This window comes from Merops nubicus, unplaced genomic scaffold (genome assembly GCF_000691845.1).
Source record: "Merops nubicus isolate BGI_N331 unplaced genomic scaffold, ASM69184v1 scaffold15985, whole genome shotgun sequence".
Lineage (NCBI taxonomy): Eukaryota > Metazoa > Chordata > Aves > Coraciiformes > Meropidae > Merops > Merops nubicus.
This window is the reverse complement of record NW_008611787.1, coordinates 34,835-61,083: the sequence shown is the minus strand read 5'-3', so window position 1 is coordinate 61,083 and position 26,249 is coordinate 34,835. Positions and strand designations below refer to the sequence as shown.

Below are 26,249 nucleotides of genomic sequence, written 5' to 3'. Positions count from 1 at the left end.
TTACAGAGGAATCAAAAGCTTCTGATTCAGAAATCCTGAGTTAACAGACTTGAAAAATGATGAGAAAACAGCAGACTGAAGTTGTGATATTGTTCTAGTGCACTGGATGCACACAGGGTAATTTAGAGCCACGTTGAGCCTGTAATTGCTGACTTATAAATAGGAGGAGAAGGAAGTCATTGGGCATTTGTCTTTACATTCACCTTTCAGACCAGAACACCACCTAATTTTACCTCCTAACTGGTAAATTGTCTTAATTTGGCTTAGATTAGCTCAGCAAAGTAGTGGTTTATCATTTTAACATGCTGGTCACTTGGAGCAGATACAAAGCCCATCTGTACTGTGGAAACACAAAACTTTTTCCCTTCCCAAAGTGAACCAGGATGGAGGAAATCTTGTCATTGAGGGCAAAGGGAAAAGAGATTCAACACGAGGGATGATGTAAGAATTCCTGACCTTAGCACAGGAAAAACAAGAGGAAATGTCAGGATCTGGAGATAATAGAATAATCAGCCCAATAATTGATTAAGAACTGGGCACAGTTGTTTAGAATAGCAGAAATCAGGGCAAAAAGCATTGACCCACATTACTGCTCTCCCCCAAAACAAAAATAATTGTACAAACATTTCAAACAGGCCAAGGGGAAAAAACTGGAATGAGAGCTCAGAAACGAGGGTCAGCTCTAGGGAAGGGACATGGGGCAAAAAGCTCACCAAGCCCACCTTGCTCTGGAGATAGGCTCTGCCTGCTCCCATGAGCCAGACCTGGGGCAAGTGGAGTGTTACAACTTCAACACAAAATAAATGAATCATTTCAGGAGGCACAGGCTGCTGGCAAGCAAGGAAAGAGCTCTGAGACCCACCCTGCAAGGATAGAATCATAAAATCACAGCCTGGTTTGGGTGGTAAGGGACCTTTAATGGTCCTCTGGTCCAACCCCACTGCCCTGAGCAGGGACATCCCCAGCTAGAGCAGGGTGCTCAGAGCCCCGGCCAACCTCCCCTGGGATGGTTCCAGGGATGGGGCAGCGACCACCTCTCTGGGCAGCCTGGGCCAGGGGCTCAGCACCCTCAGCAGCAACAATTTCTTCCTTCCCTCAAGTCTGATTCTCCCTCTCTTAGATTCAAACCATTACTCCTTGTTCTTTTCCAACAGGCCCTGCTCAGAAGTCCCCCCCCAGGTTTCTGGCAGGCCCCTGGCAGTCCTGGCAGCCCCCAGCAGGTCTCCCCAGCTGGAGCCTTCTCCTCTCAGCTGCCCCAGCCCAACTCTCTCCTGCTGGGCTCCCAGCAGAGGGGTTCCCCCCTCAGGGCATTGCTGGGGCTCCTCTGGCCCCACTCCAGCAGGTCCCTGGCTCTGCTGTGCTGAGGACTCCAGAGCTGCCCCAGCACTGCAGGGGGGGCTCCCCAGAGGGGCAGGATCCCCTCCCCATCCCAATGGACACATCTCCTTGGAGCACAGAGCCAGAGATCTCTGGCCAGTCTGCCCGCAGGGGTGACAGGAGCATGGGGAGCCTGAACACGGTGTTTGTTCTCAGCTGCATTTCTCACTTCAAACCTGTGGTTTGATCTCCAGCATGGCCCATACAGGAGCAGTCACCCCGCAGGTAAGCTGCAGGAGCTTGTCAGAGCTGAGCCTTTACAAGATGTGGTTTCACCAGGCACAAAAATAGCAGCTCTCTCCCTGAATAACAAGGGAAATATTTGCATTTCCTTTCAACACCAGCTCGAAGCCCTGAATTTCAACTTCTGGGTGTCGTTTGTAAGGCAGTGGCAGGTCATCAAGAGCTTTCCTGAAAGTTTCACATTTCAATGCAAATGTTCTTAATCCTCAACTGTGAGCCTGCAGTTAAGGCACTAATTCCACCAGGTAGTTAAGCACCCAAGCAGTCCTGACAAGGTTAATGGAGCTCAGGTATTTAAAGGCACCCCACAACCTCTAAAAACTCATTCCCCAGCTTTTCAAATCCTTCAACAGAAGGCAGGACAGATGTGCCACTTACTCCTGGCATCCACCCTTGGGTGACACTGAGACCCCACATGGATCAGCAACAGGTTGAACACCAAATTCCTGAAAATGGGAAAATTCCTTCTGTGGCAACAGCAAAACATGGAACACCACTGCAATTATTCCTTGGAGATGATGGTTGTCCAGCACTGTAATTAGCTACAGAATATTCATTAATTCTCCAACTAATTCACTTGGGAAAAAAAAATGCTTCAAAGTGGTGGACTGTGTAGCTCCTTTTTTTCTAAAAAAAAAAAAGCTGAAGTAAACTGCATGTTTTATTCAGTTCCTTAAGTTTCTTTTGAAGGAGGTTTAATCTCTTCCTAAAAAGAGCTGAAGAGAACACAAAGCAACTCCCCCATCTCCTGAAAGTGATGCTGGAACCTCTGAGCCCTGCCTTCATTAGGAATTCAGCATTGGAGGCACTTCCTTGACAGCAGGCAGCTGGAAGAGGAGGATTAAGGGATGTCAGGAGCCAGGTCTGAGGCTAATGTCTCAGTAGCCTGTCTCCTCCTCTGCCCCCAAACACTTAACAGATCATTTTTCTTACCAACACCTGTGACCCAGAAGAGCAGGTAACTCAAACAGCACCGTGCCTCAACCCCAGACATCTCTGCTCAGAGAGGGGGAGCTCCTCTGGGCTGGGGACACCAGATGGCACAGATCCATCTCCTGGATCACACGTGTGTCAAGAACAAGCACACTGCAGTCCTCAAAAAAAACCCCAAGCCCTCCACTGGAGCAGGGTGCACTGTGGGCTCTGAAGGAATGAGCAATGCAGAGAGCTGCAGGAGAGGCAGCACCTCACAAACCTGTTACAAAGGCACCAAACCTCATTTCCATTGGCTGTCCAATGCCAACGTGTTGTGCCAAAGCCAAAAGTCTCCCCCTCTTCTTCCTCCTCTGCAAAGGGAGCCCGTTTATCTGCTATTTGCACTTCAGGGTTCTCACTTCATCACCTCCTTTGGTCCAGCCAGCTGCCTGTGAACTGCCCACCCCCAGGGCCAGAGCCAGTCTGTCCCAGCCCGACCCCTTCCCAAGCCACTGCAGATCCCAGAGGACTATTTTACACCACCCTCAAGCCCAGACACTGCTCCTCCTGGAGATTACATCCCTGCTAATCACTCTCACTAGGAAGCTGCTTCCCCAGCAGGGCTGTGGCAGCTCAGAGTGATCCTGGTGAAGTTTTACTTTGTTTTGGTCAGGCTCTCTCCTTTAGTACAGACACACCCTCCCAAAGCCACTGCAGATCCCAGAGGACTATTTTACACCACCCTCAAGCCCAGACACTGCTCCTCCTGGAGATTACATCCCTGCTAATCACTCTCACTAGCAGAAGCTGCTTCTCCAGCGGGGCTGTGGCAGCTCAGAGTGATCATGGTGAAGTTTTGTTTTGGGCAGGCTCTCTCCTTTAGCACAGACACAAATGTCTCTGCAAATGCAGAAAAGGACTTGAAGAAAACCTGCAGCAGCATCTGGGGCAGGGGGAGAAGGAACTGCTGAACACCTAAACCTGGCTAAGAGTGATCAGTTAGCATAGGCTCAGGAAAAAGCAAGGCTGTTGTGTACCCCTTAACCTTGGCTGATCATCTTTCTGTTCATGCTAGACATGTCCATGTTGCCTTACATCCAAAGAGATCTGAAATAGTTTGTCAAGAGCGCAGTTCAGCCCCTCCTAGATCACACCATGTGGGTGGGAAGGTTTGCTGAGCAAACTCCAAGGGACTCTGGTGCCATTTTGGCACAACACAAGGCTTGCCTGCCCCAGCAGATGTGCTGGGTGGGAGCTGCTCTACAGAGGAGGCAGGCAGAGCAGATGAGAGTTAATCCACCTCAGAAAGGGGCTGGCAGCTGAGCTGGGCACCCAGAGCCTCCCTCCTCCTTCAGGAAGGCCAATGTCATTTATTCCCCTATGCAAAATTCACAGTGAGCTGCCACTGCCTCATCTCCTGTCTGCTAAGTATTTATGAGCTGATTACAAATCCCTAATTTATCACTTTATCCCCCAGCCAAGTCTGGAAGGACTCAAATATTTCCACTGAGCAGGAGCTCTGCCCCCTCACATGCCTCCTCTCCCCCACCTTCCTTCCCTCAAGGGGAGGATTGAGTGTTTTTGGTCCTCATCCCTCTCACTGGGCAATACATTGCTGTTTGCTGTAATCATTTCTCTGGCTGGCTTGCAAGGATCTTCTACCTGACACCCCAAGTGCCTTCCTGCTCCCGGGAAGGAGTCCAGGGGGACCCGAGCTGAGCAGACCCCTCCACAGCAGCACTGCTGGTGTCTATTCGGGCCAGGTCCTGGGAGCAGGGGAGCTGCAAGTGGGAAGAGGGCTGAGCTCTGCTGAGTGAATCACCTCTTCCCCATCCCACCCGTTTGGCAAAACCTCCTCCTGCCACGCCAGGGCAGCAGCAGTGCTGGGATGGGACGTGACCCTTCACTTCCATGCAGATCCTGAGCTGAGTGTGGTCACCCATGGCCCAGAGTGATGCTGGCTTGGCCTCTGCCACAGATCCCAGCTGTCTGCAGGCACAACCAGGTCCTCCCTGAGTGCCCAGCACCCCCAGCAGACACACCTCCTGCTGGCAAGGCCAGTGGACAAGTTCCTCAGCTTGTCTGCCACGGGTGCATGTTGCACTGCGCTGCACGTGGATCACTTTGCTCCTCAGCTGTTGGCATAAAGACTATGAAAATTAACAGAATAATGCATATAAATCTACCATTGTTTCCCCTCAACACAGGGGAAGAGCCAAATCACTGCTAACATGGGCAGCTCAACGAGGTTTTATATTAGCCGGGTGGTTTCGGAGGCTGCAAGTTGCATTTAATTCAGAGCAGCTGCATCATCCCATTCAGGGAACTAATTAAACCTCCAACAGCAGCACTACATTTCTGCTTAAATCTCACTGTTGCCATTATGACCAGCTAGATCAGCCCCTTTCTGCACATACAAATCACTGCAAAAAAACCCTAAACGTTCCCCACAGGCACATCTTTATCATTCCTTAACCACCACAGGGGGCTGCTTTAGGATATTTTATAGCAAGAATTGGCCTGACCACATAAACTACTGATTAGCAGCAGCTCCCTTTATGCTGCTTCCATAGAAAATTGTCCTGCCCCATGAACTGTGCCCCTCCTGCTGACAGCATCAAAGAGTGCAAGCGTTGCACCAGGAGTCAGAATGAGACCCCACATGCCTGGAGGTTTTGGAAATTAAGGAGCAAATCAAGCTAAAAGCAGCAAATCACCAGCCACTGGCTCATCCCCCTTCTTAGGAGAATATTTAACTTTATTTGGGAACCAAAACATCCCACAAAAAGAGGCTATTGACAACTCACAGGTGGGGAAACTGAGGCAGAGAGGAGAAACCTTTGTCCAGAATCATTCAAGCTGCTCCATGACAGACATAAGACCCTAAGGCAAATCAGTGCTCTAGCCACAGGATGATGCTACCAAATTCAAGCAATTCCACAAGACATCTAAAATACACCAAAAACCAGGAAGACCAATAAAACCATCAGATTTTGATAGCACCTTGGTTTTTTTTTTAAAATGTTAGACCTGTCCCCCTTGTAGACAGCTGTGAATTTTTCACATTCTTTCTCTGATTTCCTCACCTAAACCTCAGAGGAAGGAAAAGCAGATTTCCCTCTTGTGCCTCATTAAGCTGACTCTGGGTGGAAATGCTGCTTTTTGTTTCCAAGCAAGGCAGCAAATCCATGGGCTTGTGTTTCTGAGCAGGGGAAGCACAGACACACTAACACTTGACCTCTGCTACCAGTGAAGTCGTGCAGTGCCCTAAAGCCAAAGGCTCTTCCCTTCCAACATCTGCTGTAAACAGCTCAGCTGGGCAGGGAAAGCAGAGTGAAAGTTCTCCAGTCCTTTCAAACAAGCCTTCTGCTGCTGAGTCTTTCACTAACAGCCATGGTTCAACAGACCCAGGTTATTAACAGCAAAGCTGCTACAACCAAAACAGCTACAGAGGAAAAACAAATCCATTTGGGAGCCCTGAAACACTGCAGGGAGGGAGAGTCACACTTCAGCTAGTTCTTCTCTCTCTCACTTTAGGGGCTTTTAAATCAAGACCTATGTGCTGATAAAAAATGCAGGTAATACATATACTATGTGAAACTTAAAACACCAGTAAGGTGACAGATTGCTTCATAAATTACTCCCTGAAATAATACTGAGCCATAATCTAAACATTCACCTTAACTCTTTCGTGTATCAGGTGAAATTTTAGACTCTCCACTGTCGATGACCCTGCTCAGGGCAGTGGGGTTGGACTAAATGGTCCCTTTCCAACCTAAACCATTCAGATTCCATAAACTGAAGGATGGGCTCATCCTCAGCAGGGACTCCCACTTTGCTTTTAGCCCCTCTGATGCTCCCCCTTCCCCAAAATGTGATTTTAGCCCCAAGTCAAGGTAGAGCCGAGCACTGGTCAGCACTTGGAGGGCAGGGGCACAGCCACCCCACGAGTTTGCACCCCCAGCACCACGCCAGGGGTTTTATTTCCTTTCAGTGTACAAAGAGTGGTTCATCTGAGCTTATCTCTTCGGCAGCACTGCTGCTCTACCAGCAGAGAATCATCCCCAAAGAATGTTTCAGTAATGCTGCGGTGCTGAATTTCAGAGGGACACTTAATCTCGCCCGAGTGCTTCACTAGGGCCAACTTTCTGAGCATGAAATATTTAACTATCCCCAAGCCTCCTGTGCTATAATAAAGTGACTTTTAACAAGCCTCGGAAATAAAGATGTGAAGAGGAAAGTGGGAGCTATTAGATACACAAAGCACAGCCTAATTACTCCCCTCCTTCCATCCCTGTGAGCCCAGGACACTGCTTACCCCTCCAGCAGCAGGGACCCAGAATAAAAACCTCTCCTCCGGGTGCTGGGAGAGTCCACAGGGGAAGGATTGGGAAGAAGAAGGAAACGTAAAGATTTGTGAGGAGCACTTAGCAACTTTTCCCTCATCTTGGGGCTGTAAAAACTTCTCTGGCTTGCCTAAAAGAAACGAAGCCCTGTATTTGAGCAACTTAAACTTCAAAAAGCCCCTCAGTCCTTGCAGTTCTGCTTCTGCCCCTCCAGTTAAACCTGTCCTCTGGCATTTAACACCTTAAAGTCTTACAAGCGAGCATCTGCCTGTTAATGCAACCTGAGAGTCAGTAGAACCCGGGACCCCCTCTGAAGAGCAGCATAGTAGAGAGAAGCTCGTGCTGTACATCCACTCCTGGCACAGCAGCTCTGAAGCAGAGTCAGCCTTACCTCATCCCACTCGGAGGCAAAGGACGGGGACTTCTCCAGCCTCTTCTTGCCGGCGCTGCAGTTGGAGAGCGACTCGCTCCGGCTCCCCATGGCATCGTCCTCCGTGGGGGAGCAGGTCAGCAGATCCGAGTCCGACTTGGACAAGCTGCGGCTGAGTTTGAGCTCAGCTTTGGGTTTGCTCCCCGGGTGGGCTCTGCCCACGGCTCTATCCCCCTCTTCCTCAGCGCCGCCGGGGTGCTGCAGCACGTGGGGCGTGACTAGAGCGTCGGGATCCGCCCGGCTGACGTGCGTGTGCTGGACGGTGGCGTAGACCACTGCCTGGTTTGGGTCTGGAGAGCTGGTCCGTACCGAGCCACAGGCAGGTAAGTCAACATCCTCCAGCTGCATAGCAGGTGGGTGGCTTGGAGCTTCCGTGCCTCCTTTCTCCGTGGAGGAAACGAGCCTGAAAGGGTCCTCGCTTATCTCGCAGATCGGGGAAGAACCGTGGAGCAACCCTGAGAACTGCTCTGGAACCTGGATGTCCTGGCTGTCTGCAGCCTGCCACTGCTCCTCCTGTGGTCTTCATGGGGATGGAAACAAGGGAAGGGGAAATTAAAAACATGGAAGAAGCAGCAAAGTTCCAGCTCTCCTCCTGCCTGCCCTCAGCAAGGGAGGGAGAGATAAAGAGAGAACAGTTCAGTATTGTTCCATGTGCTCAACTTGTACCCAAAGTCATGGCATTTATGAAATTCCAAACACTGGCCTGATTTATGCAATCTGGCAGCACTCCTTGTTGTTTTATTCCTGTTAACACTAACTATCAGGCCTTGCTATATAAGGCTAAGAGAAGTGCTAACTATATCCTGCAGAGAGAGCAAGTGAGGTAGGAGAAGCAGAGACAGAGGCTCCTGGAACATCTGATACATTTCCATAAAGGCCAAAGTGTTATTTCGAGCCGTGCTGCCTGCTCTTGGCACCAGCTGCAGGGTGGGAAAACTTCTGGACTGTAATCAACCTGCGAGTTCCAAAATCCGTTCCCCAAAAAAAAAAACCACTCTGCTTTGCTTTCCTCCCTAGTGGTTTCCGAGTTCAACCTCTCCTCCTTCCTCAGGGGAGAGAAATAAACAGTTTATGCAATGAAAAAAAAAACCCTAAGTCCTGCAAGTGAAGGGCTGAACACAGAAGGATCTGATCTGCCAGGGCAGCAAGCTGTGTGCAGCACCAGCTGTCCCAGAAACACAAAGCTGCTGCTCAGCCACTCCTGCACCAACACCTTTAATATATCAGGTACCAGGGTCCTGTACAAATCATCAATAATTGACTGATCCCAATCACCAAGCCTGTACTCACCTTGGTCACATCTGAACGTGCATTTCAATTGGGAAAGCAAAACTTGGCCAAGCTCAGAATTATAACTTCTGTTTACCAAGGATTCCTAAACCTGCCCATAATTGCTTGCAAATTTTAACTGCTTCTTCCCTGAAGAAACATTCTTCAGCTCAAGGACTAAAAAAAATACAACACTGCAAAGGAACAATCAAGCAAAGGAACAATGTAAATGTAAAGGAACGCCCAGATAACATGGCTCAGAAATACAAGAAGGATGTTTAGATGTGAAGAGGAAATTGCTGCTTTGCAAGACAGCAGCTCTTGGAAGCCAAGGCAAAGGAATCCTCATTGCACTGAGGCAAAGTTCTCTAATGAATTCTACTTAACTTTAGCTAAAAGCAGCCTATTAGCAACAGGAGCAAGATGAACTCCTTCCTCCCCAGCATCCTTTCCAGCACTAAGCTCTTGCAGGTCGTTTTTCAAACACTAGCACCTGGCTTTGTGATCTGTCCTCACACCAGAAATGAGGCAGGAAAGGATCCAATTAGTCATTTGTCTTCAGAAGGTGCTTCAGAGCCCGGGGTCTCATGAGCCCCGAGTGTAACGAGTCCCCCTCACAGGCACTTGTTTACTCCACAGAAAGGCCCAAAGCAGCTCTGGCTCTGCTGGCAGCTGAGTCAGGAGCAGCCAAAGCCTGGTGGGAGGTGAAGTGCCAGGGCAGCGTGCCGCCAGACCGCGCCTCTCGCCCGGATCCAGCCACACGAGGGCTTATTTCATTCTGGATCCTCTGAATTAAAGATTCCAGGACAATGAAGTAGTTGTTGATTATCTCCCCCGGGCACAGCAACCACACGTTCTGCAGTTGGCAAGGAGAGGCACGTCCCCTGCGGGCAGGTGGTGCCACCAGCATCACCCCAGGGCAGGGGAGGGCCAAGAGCAGCACTCAGCCAGAAGATCTCAAGACCAGACTATGTTCAGTGACAAAGTTATGAAGCTCTAACACTGGACAGAAACCTTAGAAGAGACCAGACATGTTGCATTCATAGGACAGACTGATATTAATAAGAATAAGCTACCAAGTAATCTGAGTTTCAAGGAATAACCTCCAGTATTTTCTATTTCTGCTCTGCAGGTGATTCCTCCACCTCAGTGCAGGGCAATGTTTGGCTAGGACTCCATCAGCCAAGGCCCTGGGAAGAAGTCAATCTCCTGTGGTGCTGAGGGACATGGTTTAGTGATGACCTGGCAGTGTTGGGTTAATGACTGGATTCTATCTTCAAGGTCTCTTCCAACCTAAATGATTCTGTGACCTGGTAAGAAGGACACAGCATTGATGGGACAGTCACATTACCCTGATGGGGAGGGGAAAAACTGTTGCAAAATCAACAGCCTTTCTTATCAACCCCTTTCCTTCCCTGGGAATAATTTCTTCCATGACCCAACTTAACCTTCACTGGCATTTGTGTTGAAGGCAGAGGCGGCTGGGGAAAGTTTATGCCACATGCTGGAACACTTGGGTCCAGCCAGAGCAAAGTGCTCGAGACCCAGCTCCAGAGGCTGACAAAAGGACTCCTGTTGAACAGAAATCACAGCTGCCCATTCATCCTCCAGATGAAGGAGGACTTCCAAATACTGGCAGCTGCCAGGGAAGGAAGGGATGAAGCAAAAGCAAGAGCCCTTGGTCAGAAGATGGGAGGAACATCTCGAGACATTTCAGAGCATGTAGCACCAGGCTGAAAGCTGCAGACAACCACCAACATGGGCAGAGAGGAGCAATCTCACTCCTTACCACTGAGGTGAACGTGGCAGGACCACAGAAGATGGACCCAGGAGTTTCAAGGAATTTTGGGGTTTCAACTAAAGGTGCCCCAGGATAGCTAGCAGAGAGGCCAGAACAGCCACCAGCTATCTCAGGAGGGTGTAACTTTTTGGGAGAGGTTTCTGACAGGATTCAGCTGATATGCTGATAGCTTTTCTCATGGCAAAGAAATCAACACTACTCATTTTTCAAGGGTGTAGTGAATTTGGAGAAGGGGAAAATAGTATTTAGGTGCTAGAAAAGCAGAAAGACCCCAGTCCTATCCATCTGCTGGCCTTAAGGGGACTTGAAAGCATCCTCCTTCAGTTATACCTTTTAACTCAGACATGCAGTTGTCCTTAACCCAGGGACTTCTGCCCAACTCCCTTTGCTCATTTTACAGCCAAGCACAAACATCTGACTGGTCCTGACTTCTTCAGCCAACGCCTGCTGCAGATGTCACTGACAGGAGGAACTTCCAGCCCCCTTCTGGGTACAGACTGTCTGCATCCCAGGGAGGATTCAGTGAGGAGCTTCCCTGTCAGCAGCCTGATGATTCCAGACACAAAGCACTTCCCCAAACTCTTAACACTAAGCTGCAACCGCCCTGCCTCGATCAAATTTCTTTCCCCATATATCATCAGCAGGATTTGTTTCATGCCCCTGGATTAGGAGAATGAAGCTGTTATTGCAGCTGCTTTTTTGCTCAAGCTCTTCAGCCTTAAAACGAGCAAGGGCATGTGCTAGCCTCTAACTTTCAGACAGAAAAGGCTCCTCCTGGTACATCACGCCAGAATTTGTCAAGTGAGGAGCATGCAGATCCTGGGGCACAGAGGGCCAGAGAGGGAAACTGGCCTTCAGGGTGCAAAAATAACCCTCCAGTGCAGTAAAGCTGCAACAGCAAGGCACTGGGTGTAGAATCCACAGGTACAGCACACCCCTGTGATAAAACCCAGGGAGGCCATGCAGGCTGTGCCTGTGCACTCCTCTCACAGCAAACCAAGAGGTTTCTGTCCTTCCAACCCTTGTCTGACACACCCACGTGTTCCCATGGATTCTCTACAGCGATATCCATCCAGCTGGTTTTGTGGCCATACTCTGGCTCTCTGGAAAGGTATTTTGTTTAAATGTCTCTGCAGCATGATTTTTATTATTGGCTCATTTGAGATCTCTGGTTTAGAGCACATTCATACATACCAGTTGAACCAGTATAACCATAAAGAAAAACTCTAGCAGGAGGAAAGACAAAGTAGGGACTTCAATGATGTCAACACTGCAGAGGGGTTGGGCTGGATGACCTTTAAAGGTCCCTTCCAACCCAAACCACTCTAATTATTCAAGCTGGGCTTCCTATGGAAGCAGCACAGCAGAACCTCAACAAATATCAGTTTTTAACAACTACAAGAATAAACCAAGTCAGTCCTACCTGCAGCTGGTTACTACTGACAACACCTGTGGGACTCTCCTGAGAAGGAAGACAGGCATCAAAACTCAGAAGTATTTTCTGTACTCACCCTCCACCAGTCCTCTCTGAATGCAGCAGGAGCTGGAGGTCTCCTCCTGTCAGCTCACCACTCCTGGCCTATTTACAAGCCCTGTTAGAGGGTCTGAGTGCCCTGACTTCACGCGTGCGACTGCACGTCCCTTCCTCACCAAAAGGGATGGGAAAACATTTGGCTCAAACCTCTTCTGATACTCTGCCCAAAACATGAGGCCAACTTTTCCTAGTGCTCCAGCATGTGACAGCAAACTGCTGCAGCACACACAAAAGGCAACCAAAGCCAGGGGGATAATACCACATTCATCTGCTCACTGGATGCAGGACAACTTGCAGCAAGAGGAAACAAAGGCAGCTATCAGATATGAAAGGCACCATTAAAACCAACGTGCCTTGAAATTCAGCCTTCCAGCTGCCCTGAAAAGCCCTTCTCAATAGCCCACAAGAACCAGAGTCCTCTTCTGACCCAAGGCTCCTCCAGAACTGCTCAAGTAACATCTAGAAGCCCAGCCTCTCAGATCAAGGGCCAAGAAGCAATTCAAAGCTGTGCTTCAGCCTGCTCCTCGCCTTGGGACCAAGCTGCTGCCTTTGATGCTCCAGGACCCTTCTGATCCAGAGGTGGGAAAATTCTCCAACACCCCAGTTCAGGCTTCAGTCCCTCACTGAGCCCTTAACTTTTTCCCAAAATGACTCTGCTACTCCCTAAATGCATCATCTCCCCTGTCTGCTTGCCCCTCACATTTCATACTTAGCTATGTCTGCTTCCACATGCCCTTCTGGCACCTGACCCCATCTACTGCAAAACCCAGAAACATTTCCTTTTGTTCCCAGTGTCATAGAGCAGATTTTAAAGCTGATTCACCCCTTCCAGAGCATTTATAAAACTCAAGTACAGAAAAAAGCAACCTGTAGTGCTGGGAGAGAAAGCAAGGATAAGCACCAGAAACCAGAGAAATGGTCAGTGCTAAAGACAAAAACCAGCCACTGCCTCATTTTCTACTGGGCTGAGAAGCCTGAAGTCTCAGAGAAGAGAAGCAGCAGGTGAATGAGGATATGGGGTCCTGCCAAAACTCACCTGCTCCTGCACTACAGGGACACTGCCACATGTGCAGTCGTGCCACAGGGATCACTCTGAGATGCTTTGGAAAACAGCTGGTACCCTCTAGAGAAGGGGGACAAACCATCGTGTCCCTTTCTCCAGGTCCACCACAAAGAGCAATGGGAGATGGTCCCAACAAACTCCGCTCCCTTCCCCCTGGGAGCAGCTCTTCACCTTCACCAGATCAAAGGCTCCACCACATTAGTCACAGTGCTGACTGCATTCAAAAAAGTGGACAAGTCCTGGGAGATGAGAAAACTCGACTGCATCCTTGGATTCCCCTCACCACAACAGTGGGAAGGGCTCAGGGTTGTTACACACACAGTAGCTCTCTCCACAGTCTGCAAGCCTTGAAGACAGAGCTATTATTTTTCTAGCTCTACGTTAAAAGGCAGGACCCTGCTCTGGAGCCTATTTAATAGGCTAAAGATGCTTCCTGCAACCTCTCTGTGAAATGGGGCTTAGCCTCAGTATCAATGTCTTCAGGGGGAGAGATTTGCATCAAGAACAAGCAGGTGCATTATTTTGAGATTTTAATCGGACACATTCCCAACACACCTTCCCTCATATTAACGAAGCCTAGACACAGGAGCCAGGGCAAGGAGCAAAGCAGTCAGGAATAGCTCACACTTGAATAACCAGCAATAGCTGCACGCTGAAAAGATGGCCTGAAAGCTTCTGGTTCAATGGCTGTCACCCAAGGACTATTCCTGGCTGAGACTGCAAAGCACCAACCTGAAAAGCGTCCTAACTTTGCCTCCGGCAGCAAGTGGCTTTGGCAAATGCTGGTGGGAAAACAATGACCTCTTGTGCCACCCTCTATGAGCTGGGAGTGTGGCAGGACTGCAGGAAGGAAAGTTATCACGCTGCAAGGAGGGATAAAAAGCTGTGGGTCTTACAGAGCAGTCAATGAGGCATCACATCGAGTCCTCGTTAGCCTCTGGTCATCCTCAAAGTGAGACGGTTTCCAGGTCTGGAGTCCAAACTAAATCCTTCCCAAATTCCTGCTCAGGACTTTTGAATAAAGCAAGAGATGTTTTTTTCCTCTAAACAAATCTTTTGTTGTCGTTGAAGGAAAGCCAAAACAGCCAAGCACTAGAGACAAGGTGTTCCCAGATCCTTTGTAAAGCACAGGAGTCCCTCTGGGAGAAGAGGGACTAGTTTGATACTTAACCTGGCTATATAGCAGATTTTCAGTCAGTTCTAGAGAGCAGCTTGCTCCACACATCTTCAGTTTTTCCTTTGTTAGTTTACATCTTGAATTAGCTTTAAAACACAGCAAGAGGTTGATTTTAAGATGGGGCCAATCATCTGTTGATAGAAACATGCAACGCCAGCAGCTCTTCACGTTCAGCTGGATGGAGAATCTGGCTCCTTTAAACACTTGTGTTGGTTCAGCTCACTTGGAACAACACAGTGCAGCCTCCTCCAGCCCTCTGCATTTACCTGACTGTGCACAAGATCAGCTTACTGCCTAAGTTAACAGAGCAGGTCCTCACAATCTCTTAAGCTGTCAAAACAGCAGAGCTGCCCTTCCTCTGTGTACATTTTGTACAGGAACTTTTAGATCTCTCTTTTATAAAAGTGAAGATTACCAGGAAACAAAACAATTGCAATCCAGCTCCCAGCTGCCCCACCCAACAAAGTTTTAATTGTTCCAATCACTCTCTGCCCTCTGTATTTCCCTTAAATTCATCTAAACAAACAGCTCCAGTTTTTGGATGGTCACTTACCTTTTGTTTTCCTATCCACTGCAACTGGCTTTTTAGTTTCTGCTGTCAGCAACAGCTCGTAGGGGTGTTCCTCTTCCTCAGCTCCACTTCCTCTGCTCTTTCCTCGTGCAACAGGGGCCTAAAGATAAACACCATAATGTAGCACTCCACAAAGCAATGCTTTTATCCTGGAAATAAAGCACAAAGCCTCTTTATGCCATGGTTTAAGCATGGAGCTGGCAGAGGTAACACCTTCGTTGCCGAGTGTGATCCAAAATGTAACACCTTAATTTTTTTTTCCCCTCCCTCTCAAAAAACTCCACCTAAACCCCCTTTATTTTCTAGTATTGAAGGTTGCTGACAGCTTTCTAACTCCAGCTGATCCACTGTGCAAGGGCTGCAGCCAGCCTGGAGGGGGGAAAAGAGCTGAGACCGTTATTCCTGTTCATCCCAACTCAAACTTACTGCTGATGTTGGAATCTGCATCGTCATTCACTATTGAGTTGCTGGCCCTATTAGGACATGGCTGGAAAAAAAAAAAAGCCCAAATCCCTGCCACCTTCCCCAGAAGTCTCAGATTTAGCATTTCTAACCTCAGGACACACAAAGTATTTAGGACTAAAGAGCCCTCAAGCAAGACTGTATAAACTCAGTTTAACCTCAGGATGTGCAGCAGTGGTTGTGCTCGTTTAAATCCCCCAAAGCCTCTGATTAGAGCTTGTTTGGAATATTGGCAGACCCTCCTGCAAGCTGCTCTGGAAAGGCACTGTCCACGTGGAGGGAGCAGACTCAGTGCAGGATCCAAATGCATCTTGCTGCAGTCACACACGTTGCTGTACCTCAACACAAGGGTGGTGGGTGTTCCTCAGCAAGCCACGTGTGCCACCCTGGTGCTAACTGGGCTCCACTGGGCTTCACAGCACCCTGCCTGCATGGTCAGCTGCCTTTCAGCACCATCTCCTGGCCAGACCCTGGCACGCTGACACAACCCTGTCCCAAGAGCCATTTGTGCCCACAGCTGACCACAGTGAGGTCAAGCCCAAGGCAGAAAGCAAGTGAGCCTTTGTTGCTGCCAAGACAGGGAAGAACAGGTCTGTCTGAACCCCCCAGGGAGGGCTCTCCTGCTGCCCACAGTCTCCTGGAACCACAACTGTCTAGACAGCAGATTAAGAATCACCTCCAACTTCTTCCCCAAAGTGAAAGCATCAGAGATGTTTCAAGGGCAAATAGGTACCTACCCCAGTGCAATCAAGCCAAGACCTTGGAAGCTTAGGGAGCTTTGGAGAGACACCCAGGAGTCAGCAGCAGAGCAGGACTCCAACATCCGTGTACTGTTTCTGCACAAGCCCAGCTGGCTTTTAAGTTAACTTCCCTCAATGGGAGGAAACGGGCCACGTCCGGCAAAGAAAGTATTTATTGTACCTGCCCTGAGCATGAGCTGTCAGGCAGAGCTGCTCCTGCTCAGGTGAAGGAGCTCCTAATGAGCACATTAAGGAAAAGAAACTTCTGACCAGATGGTGGCACAAAAACATCAGACCATAACAGTAGGTAACAGGCTCTCGCCAGAGATCTTGGAAAAACACTACACAGCAGCAGCCTGTGCTAGCAGTTGTAGCCTGGACCTCAAGCCAGGCATTAGCACACCCCCAAAATCCTGCAGATGCTGATTACTGGGCTGTCCTCTTTACACACTGAGCACATTCAAAAGCAGAAGCTCCCCAGCAGCACACGATGCCCAACTTTTGCTTTGCGAAGGGCTGGTTACACTTGACTTTCTCCACCTCTCATCCTTCTGAGCTTTAGTTTCAGGTTTAGATTCACTCAAAATGAAGACCACTGTCTGATAGAGAACTGTGCTTGTTCTGTAGGCTCTGCAACCAGGAGTAACAAAATCAAGTGAATATTTCTTCCAATTCACCTTCCATTTATTTATACATGTTGGTTAGCACATATAAATAATCCCTAGCAGCAAACCTCCACAATACAATGTTGTTGATAAGGAGCACGCTCTTTAAAGTGCACTTAATCCACAGCAGAGGACTTTGAAAGACTTTTTAAAGGGTAACTCCTCTCTTTTCTGTCTCCTTCACCAGAGCTGCAGATGAAGCTGCAGGAACAATCATGGCGCCTGGTCTTTTGTCTGCACTTCCCTTTTGGAGATGAGCAATAAACAAATGAAACTGAAGTTTAATTTGCCAACACAGACTCTTATTCAGCTACAAACCCAGAAGGTTTCTGCAGATAGTGAAAGGCAGCACTCAAGCACCTCCAAACAATCAGCTCTTTTGCCTGTTTTTCCACGATGAAAGTTGAAAGTTCCTTGTTTATGCACATCTGCTTTGACTGATAGCCCCAGCTTGGCAATGGAATAAAAAGACTACTTTTGAAACTGGAGTTTGGCCCAGCCCCAGAATATGCAATGACTAACTGTCCCTGGCTCTGGTGAGAGCAGGTTTGGAGGATGGCAGATCAGGATGCTGCTCCCAGACGTTTACAGCATCCCCCAAACCTATTCCTGTTCACGCCTGCCCAACCCAGAGAGAACATGTACTGAGAGGATAAATAATGGGCAAGAGTCTGAAAAACTGAGCACCCCTGAAGCAGCACGTGAAGAAAAAGAATCAGCTCAACCTGCTTTATCAGTCCATCTAGAAGGTCACTTCCAGGCAGCGACAGACTGTTCCATCAATGAAATTGGTTGCAGATCAAGATCTCCCCAGCGAGTCCCTTTGTGTGCAAGTCTATTTGTGAGCAAGATTTCTTTTAACAGATCCTGTTTCCAAGCCATTAGTGGCAGGAGAACACAGCGGGTGTTTGGTAATTAACTAGAGCAGATAACTCAGCAGGAGCAGTGGATGCACGTTTCCCTCCCTCGTGTTCATCATCATGAGGAAGTTCTGCTTCCCAATTCCACCATGACCTGCTACCCAGCTCTCCTCTGCCCAAAGCCGGCCACGAGACTGCTCATCACAAACTGCAAAACCATTCTAAGAGCAACAGAGAGATCAGTCCACAACATCCCACTTCAATTTTACTGGTCACGCCCTGTTTGGAGCTTTAATCTCTCTATAAAAAGTCAGTTCTGCTGAAGCAGGTGATGTTTACTCATGTCTCGTGTAGATTTGACATACTGCAGCAAACAGATCACATTTCATGCCTTGTAGGAACTTCAGCAGATGAACACATTCAAAGCAAAGTGCCTGGTGAACTGGAGCCTGTTTGGGCAGCCAGAGGCAACACACGCTCCACTTGTTTAACATCCAACCTACTGCACTTGGAAAAGCAAGGAAATCCATGAGATTTGGGTTTGCTTTGAAGAGTTTCCTGGCTGTCAGCAGAAGTTGCCAAGACAGATCTGTGGTTTCAGACACCCCCCCAATAGACAGGTCTCCTGAAGAGTCTTTGCATCTGAGGTTCACAGGCAGGTGAATGAAAATGAGCAACGGGAGGCCCAGGAACTTCAGTTTCATCAAGAAGTAGCTCACACACAGTGACTTCTGCAGAAGACAGCTTTAACATATGCTGGGCCAGATTCTTGGCTGAATACAAGCCCCTGATCCCTGTTCACATCAGGGGTCCCACAAGCCCACGCATCTCCTCCACAGCTGGAAGCTCAGAGGAAGCAGGAACTAACAGCCCTCTGGATTTCAGTCTCAAGTGAAGTGATGTGGTGGGATCATTACAAGTGGGCAACAGTCCACATCACAACATAATTCAAAAAAACTCTCTTCCTAAGGGAATTCCCAGCCAAGAATAGGAAAGTAAGGCTGAAGGTCAACGCAGAGGTGCCCTGGAAGAACTGCACAAAGGAAGTTCCCATGGCAAGTGACAGCAGAATGCTGGAGTGAGAGAACTTCACATTCACAACTCGACTTGCAAGGAAGGTGATACCACAGTTGGCTCCTGCCAAATTATTAAAACAGTTCTTTAAACCACACTCCTATAAAACACCCCAGATCAAGTCCCATGTACCTCACAGGAAGCACCATGGCCTGTCTTCTTCTCCACATGCTGCTCCTCCTCTTCATCAGGCGGTGGCTTGGCGGGCGGGGGCGGACGCTCTCTCTGCAGTTGAGAAGACCACTGTCAACTGTGTTGTGTCAAAGCACATCCCTTCTGCTTCCACCAACACTATGCCCACACTGCTACAACCTCCTCACATTAATCTGGGTGGAGAAGTTCAGTGCTAACAGCACAGAGCTTGGCAATGGCTGCTGCCTTTCCTCCTCCTCTCCAGGAGGACACCTATTCAGGCAGAGTCCCTCCTGCAGATTCACTGCTCTGCAGTCCTGGGGATGTTCTGGTATTGATAACAGACCACCCACTTCTGCTCCAGAAGGGCATGGCACCAGGCCAGCTCCTGAGCACCAGCTATGCTTTCAGGAGAGTGAAGCTGCTGGGGTGGAAGGTGCTGTGTACACAGGTTTATTGCTTCATCACTTAAACCAGTCCATTCAGCCCCAGACTGGTAATCTCAACAGCTCAGCATTTCCCAGGGAAGGTCAGCAATGAACTCATGCAAATGGCTAGAAATGACACATCACTGGGGTCTTACCCAAACAGGAACAGGCATAAGTGATTCCAGAGGCATCTTTTATAAAGGAAAACCCTAGAGATCAAGAGACAATGCTGCACAGCATTCCTCAAATACCCCCAGATTGCCTGTGGGCAGCAAGAGCTGCCTGCCTGGTCTCCAAGCAGAGCTAAACACATCTCTGGGTCATCTCCTGCCCTGCAACAGCTCCACCTCATGGCAAAGGGACACACGGCAGAGCCATCAGCTCGCTCAAAAACGCTCCAGCACGTTTTGGGGAAAACTCCAGCCAGCTCCTGCAGCACATGCCTCTTTCTTCTCCCATTTTACTGCAGTTCAACCTCTCACCTTTTCTTATTTGTGATAGAGGTGAGCTTATTTCACCTAGAATCACAGGATCATTTTGGTTAGAAGAGACCTTTACCCCAGCACTGCCAGGTCCCCACTGCCCCGTGTCCCTCACCCCACATCTCCAGGGCTTGGAAACCCCTCCAGGGGTGGGGACTCCACCACTGCCCTGGGCAGCCTGGCACAGCCCTGGGCAACCCTCCAGGGCAAGAAATTGTTCCTCAGGGACAACTGAAACCTTCCCTGGGGCAACTTGAGGCTGTTTCCTCTTGTCCTGTCCCTTGGGAGCAGAGCCTGACCCCCCCTGGCTCCAGGCTCCTGTCAGGAGCTGTGCAGAGCCAGAAGGTCTCCCCTGAGCCTCCTTTGCTCCAGGCTCAGCACCCCCAGCTCCCTCAGCTGCTCCTCCCCACACTTGGGCTCTAGACCCTTCCCCAGCAGCTTCGTTGCCCTTCTCTGGCCACACTCCAGCCCCTCAGACACTATCAACACAGGACAGTACATTGATGGATACAGGCCACAAAGGTTTAGTTAGCAACAGGACAGTGCACCTAGTACTGCACTCCCTGAAGGGAGAACTGGCTGAACCATCAGTCTTCTGAACCTTGTCTCATTGCTACTGTATTTGCTAGTAGTACAGAAAAATGAGGCACCTCTTTGCAGAGAGAGAGGAAGCATGGATACAGTACCACCAGCAGTTTAATTGTTCATTGCTGCTTTGCCTTTTGTCCAAAAATAGACCCAGGGAGCAGGCAGCTTTGTAAAGCCAACCAGAAAAGAAACCCTGAAGCTGACACAGCACGCTGCCAGGCCAGCCTCCTGTCTGCCCCAGAGCAGTGCTGCCACCACTGCTAACGGGGCAGCAGATGCACCTAACAGAAGGGGAGGAAGACTTGTTTGGAGACAGTTCCAGGAGCTCTGCATTGCCTTCTAAAGCACCGAGTACCCTCTACAGATTTCTACAAGTAATACACAAAAATATGTTTCTGCTGCCAACCAGTTTCCAACAGGGTATTCTTAATTTCTTGAGAGCCTTCTCTTGGGCAAAGCAGAGAGGAAAAGAGATGAGAAAACTGCTCCACAGAGTTTCTGAAGCTGTCTCCTAGACAAAAGTTAGCCCTTTGGCTGTGTGCTATGTCCTGACAAACCCAAACTCACAGGCACCAGTATTCAACTGCCAGAAAACAGAAGGATGTGACACGAGGTGAAAATCAGGAGTGTCCAAGTGGCTCCTTGTGGACAATAACGGTGGCTTGGTGAACAGGCCAGTGCAAAAAGAGGAACCTGCCTGCTCTAATCCACATCAGGGATGCATTTAAACCTCTCCTCAAGCTGGGAGACTGGCAGCCTGCTGCAAAATCATGAAAACAGAGCTAAGTTACCTTTCTAAGGCCAAATGAGCACACAGTTACATACAGGCCTGAGTCCTGCTGCCTTGAGCCCCCCTGATTCCACTTCCTTATTCACAGACTCTCGATCTGAAGACCTCCCACTGGCAAGGCTGTCCAGGGAGTGGCAGGAGGTGGCGTTGTACAAAGCCTCATATGGGCTCTCCTCTTCTGGGTGCACATCAAAGTCTATGATCAGCTCTGTCACAGCTTTCTCCACGTCACCTGGGAGAGGGAGAGACAGACACAGGGACATCACTCAGGGCTTCTGTCCCTGGGAAGTCAGCACCTGCAGGAAAGGAGGGCTCAGCACTGCTGTGTTGGGTACAAACCTACCCTGAGACACTCGGCACAGGGGGTCAGGGGCTGGAAGAAGAGGAGCCTGAGCAGCCTTCTCTGCAGCTTTGGCACTTTTCTTCCCAGTGGTGTAATCTGCAATGAGGTGGGGCAACAGGCTCAGTTTATGTCAATCTCATTTCACATCCACTGCAGCATATGGCACTTCCTCCCTTCTTGGAAGGCCAACTGTCAGCTTATTAAGTCTCCCAAAAAAAAAAAAACCAAAGTACACTATTAAAACTTGCAGCTCAGACCTCAGAATAGAAGCAGAAGGCCTCTTTAATCACTTGTACAAGGTTCAGGATGGTGCTTTGAACTTTTACAGTCTTTAATCAGAAAGCTGCAAAGCTCCTGTATGGACACAATGTCACAGAGAGATTCCTTCATGTTGAAGACACGAGCTACATCACTGAGCAGAGATGAGGTAGTCTGGTCTTCTGGAGTCACAGGAGAGGGGAACCAATTCTAGCCGTGGTCCCCTAAGCACACAGGTTAGGGGGTAGGTTTAACCCAACAGGCAACATCAGGAACATTAAGCTTACATGAATCAAGTCAGAAAGCAACAGCACAGGCAGCCTGCTCGCTCACAGGAGTGAACTAACAGCATTTACCTGCAAGAACTTCAGTTCTAAAGCCCATGTTTGTCTTCAGTTTCAGAATAGAGATAACCCCTGTCAGCCTCAGAGGCAAAGCCTAATTAAAAGTCTGCAAAGTGCTTTGAAGCTGTAAAGCTCTCAAATGCTAAGCATGAATAATGCACACCAGTTGCACACGCTTCTGATCTTCCTCCCCACAGCTGAGAGGAAATGGAGACAGTGTAATTACAAGGTATGAATTCAGCTACGATGCCTCATTTCACTCCCTAACTTGGGCAGACAATGAGCCCAGCTCCTTTACAAACCACAAGCAATCAAGGCCTTTTCTGTAAATCTCATCTGCAAAATGCATGCCCAAGCTTCACAAGGAAGTGAGGAGCAGGATGTGAGATCTGTGGATGACTGCCTCACAGACACATAAAGGACAGTTAACCCAAAACCATTCCTAAAGCTATGACTTTGCAGTCTTGCAAGCAGACTTAGGCTACCCTTAACTTTAATTAACTCCTAAAATGTGTTAAACAAAGCTCAGTTAAGCCCATTTCAACTCTAAAACTCATGCCACACTCCTTCAGCAAAGGAGCCACTGCCCCTAAATGCCCCCCTGAAAGTCCCTTTGTAAGCTTTTGATCTGGAGACAGTTCACCCAAGTGTTTAAGCATCATTCCTTCCAACACCTGCAAGATTCTCATCACAGGACGTGACCTGAAGCTCCTTTGCTTTCAGCACTTTCCAGGACTAAAGATCAAAATCCTGTGCTTGCACTGGCACAATTAGCACCCAAACTTTTCCCTCCTGCTGGCACACAGAGCTCCACCACTTACCTTCGATAAGAGCTGCTATGTGTTGGCTTTTCTGAGAAGGAAGTTCCCTCACAATATCCAGAGCTGTCAGGCCTCTGTTATCCTTTATGTTCACATCAATACCTGTGGCAACAGGCATAGAGAAGGCAAAAATATAAGTATGGGCAAACCAAATGTGTGTCTTTTAGCAAGTCAGATCTTACATTTGGGATCATCACTGTGGGGAATTAAAAAATGCTCAAGAGAGGCAGACCTAAAGCCAAGCACCATGAGATAACCTCCCCTGTAACCCTCTCTGAGGAACTCTGATAGCAGGTTGGAGACACGCTGCCTCTACAAAGGCTTCCTCAAGTTCAGGGTGAAGGAGTCACCACGTTACTGCTTCAAAAGGGGATCATTCTCTCACCTGCAGCCAGCAATATTTGTACCACATCTGTCTTGCCAAACAAAGCAGCTTCGTGCAAAGCACTGCCCTTTTCAGTCTGCAAATTAAATGGAAAAATAGCATGAAGCTAGGCAGTGGGGAATGGTGATGGAGGCACGTTTTAGAAGGTTACAGAAGCAACAAATACACAGCATCGTATACAAAGTGTGGGCAACATCTCCAGCTGAGGACAGATACCAATATTGTTCCAGTGCTGAGGATTTGGAATGGAAAATGGGGATGGTCTCTTCCGAGACATGCGGGCCTAGCTTAGAGACCAAGAAAGGACTTGCTACAGCTTAGCAAGAGCTCATGTCCTGAACAGGTAAGACAAGACCACCACATACAAGCTATTGCTGTGGAAACAGCATATTCAGAAGCAGCTTGATGGAAGAGACATGGTTTGCCTCCACCACTATCAAGAGCTCACAGTATCGCGGGGCAGAACAGCTTAGGCAAAAGGGCTTTTTTCTCCTTGCCATGTGTCTGGGGCTCTCTGTCCCACTACCAAGCAGGCGTGAAGCATGCACAGCACCAGAATCCTTCTGAGCAGCTTCTCAGAGCAACCACGAGCTGAACAAACAGCCCAGAGGAAAAAGCCATCGCTCATCTTTCATAAACAGTCCCTCTGGGAGGAGGGCTGGGTGGAGCTCTCCATGCCACGACTATACCCAGGTTCTCCACTCCCCAGCAATCAGAGCAGCCCTCCACACACAGACACACCAGATACCTGATAGTTGCTATCCATGCCAGCATCCAGGAGGACGTGGACCACAGTTTTGTGACCGTTCCTCGCCGCCAAGTGCAGGGGCGTGTGTTTCTTAGTGTTGCAGCTTAAAAGGTTGGGGTGAGCGTTCAAAAGCATCTTGACCACCTCCAGCCTCCCGTAGAGAGCAGCCAGGTCCAGGGGGGTCTCAAACTTGTTGTTGCGCATGGTGGGGTCTGTGAGCTCCTCCAGCAGGACCTTCACCACCTCGGTGTGGCCGTACTGCGCCGCGCAGTGCAGCGCCGTCTCGTTGTCGTTGTTCTGGGGGGGTCACAGACAGCAGAGGGTCAGAACCAGGGGGAACAGGGTTGCTCCGTGCCTCGCTCAAACCATTGAAGTTTAAATGCAAAACCCAGACAAAAAAGCAGTGGGGAAGCAGCAGCCCAGCTGAAACCAGAGCCCGGAGCGGTGTTTTCGGCGTCTCGCCAGTCAGTTACCAGGCACAGAGATCCCCTCGGGAGCTCGGCCACTGACCCACCCAGGAAAAGCTGCACAAATTCAGAACAATGAGCTTGGCTCAGATAGGGGAAATCTGCTCTGTGGGCAGTAGGTGCTGTGTGTGCAACAGCCTGTTCTCAAAGCACCGCAGCCAAAACCCAGGGACCATGCTCAAGTTTGAGGGGTTGTCGAGCTGTATCTGGATTCCCATTAATTCTTCCAGATCTGGGGGAGGCAGCCTGTTATCTGCTAGCAGCAGCCCACATTTTGGGGTGCCACAAAAATCAAAGGCTGCAACACCTGACAGGCAAACTGCAGCACTAACTCTCTCTGCTGTAGCTTAATCGTCATCATTTTAGATTTAAACTTCAATTGTTTCATATCCTACTCATCCTGATTAGAACAGCCATTCCACCTTTGCAATTCCAAAGCTCACAAGCTGGATGTTTAGAGAAAGGGTGCGTTAAGACAACGTGCAGTTTGGGAATTAGGGCAATTAGGTCACACCACTAACGAGTCAAGGTCTCAGGGCAACTGCAGGAAGAAGTGTCCAAGCGACAAGAGAACACCCCACAGTGAAAGCCAGATCCAATTAATGCATGCAGCATCTGTCAGCTTCAAAATCAGCAATGCAAAGCACTGGAAGACAAGCAACCCAAATCATTTCACTTGCAGGTGCAAAATAGGAACCTTGCCAGATTCAAAAAAGGCTTTTCTCAAAATAAATTCACCTCAAGTTTCTAGTTTGGCTACTGTGTGTTAGACACAGAGGGATTTTCGTTTAAGGACTTTACACACAAATGCTAATCTAACAATTTGACACCCCAAAAAGAAAAAAATTAATACAAACTGTTACACCCTTCAACGTCAGCAGAATCATGGTTGAAACTGTAATTTTAAGAACAGTTCCCATTAAAAAAAAAAAAATCCAAACACAGAATGTCTTGATGAAGCTCAAAATACTACTTTAGAAACTGCATTTAACCAAAACACCTTCCTTTTTGCTTTAAGAGCACATGCACCTTGTTGGATACCAGCTTGTAGGAGCAGTCAATATTTTGCACCATTTCACAACCACACTGCACAACTTGCTCTGTTGCACAAGTGCTTCAATCCCATGAATGTGTTCAGTCACTCTAAGGATTCATCCATGCGAGCCCCCATTTGTTTTTATCTGACATTTCCCTCATTTTTCAGCCATGTGAGAAGCAAAGGGAAGTGAGGAGTTGTGGAGAGGCTCTTTGCAGCTGCAGCTTGTACAAAAGCAGAGGAGGAGGATGCAGGAAGGGCCACATGCAGAGCTGAGATGCTTCAGAAGGTATGAATAGCATGGCATTGCTGTTAGCACAGAAGTTCAGAGTCAAACAGGCTCTATACTTGGAGTGCCAGAGGCAGCCGTGGTGAAGGAAGGCACATACAAGTGGACAGAAGTTACTGGAGGATAAAGAAGTCTGCACATAAAATATACACAGGGAGTGAGAAGGGGAGAGAATAGAGAACTACAGAGATCACACCCATCACTCGGCTCAAGCTGCTGGTCCCAAGGCATTTGAAAGGCTGGTAAATCATACTGGTTTTCTTTGACAGGGAAGGGAACCCAGGTATCAGTGTGCCCATGACACAGCCAGAGTGAGGGGATAACCTCTGGGGCAGTGGGTATGTGCTGCAGAGCTGTGGGGGGCACTGCTCACACCACCCTATGGAGCATTCCCTCTCTCATCCCTCCCTGGCACTGAGGCTGATTCCCTCGAAGCTTTAAAACTCCAAACACCTGCCTGATGGCTCAGAAATGGGAACACAACGTCCTTTATGTTGGAGACTTCTCTCACCTTCACTGCAATTAAGTCTAATTTTCCTCAAGCAGATCAGGGCTCTGATGCTCACTGTGAAACCCCCAGATTTTCCTCCTGCAATAGAGACCAGCAGGAG

General features: G+C 48.9%; 1 protein-coding gene across 1 annotated transcript in view; it reads right to left on the bottom strand.

The window, feature by feature from the left end:
* LOC103773952 (ankyrin repeat and SAM domain-containing protein 1A-like) overlaps positions 1-26,249 on the bottom strand; it is a gene marked incomplete at both ends in the record, with an annotated part of 45,588 nt that overhangs the window by 12,255 nt on the left and 7,084 nt on the right. Inside the window, 9 exon segments of the mRNA XM_008941334.1 lie at positions 7,273-7,814; positions 7,817-7,831; positions 14,709-14,826; positions 18,660-18,752; positions 20,983-21,179; positions 21,291-21,386; positions 22,714-22,815; positions 23,099-23,174; positions 23,847-24,143. Of these exon segments, the coding sequence (XP_008939582.1) occupies positions 7,273-7,814; positions 7,817-7,831; positions 14,709-14,826; positions 18,660-18,752; positions 20,983-21,179; positions 21,291-21,386; positions 22,714-22,815; positions 23,099-23,174; positions 23,847-24,143 (1,536 nt within the window).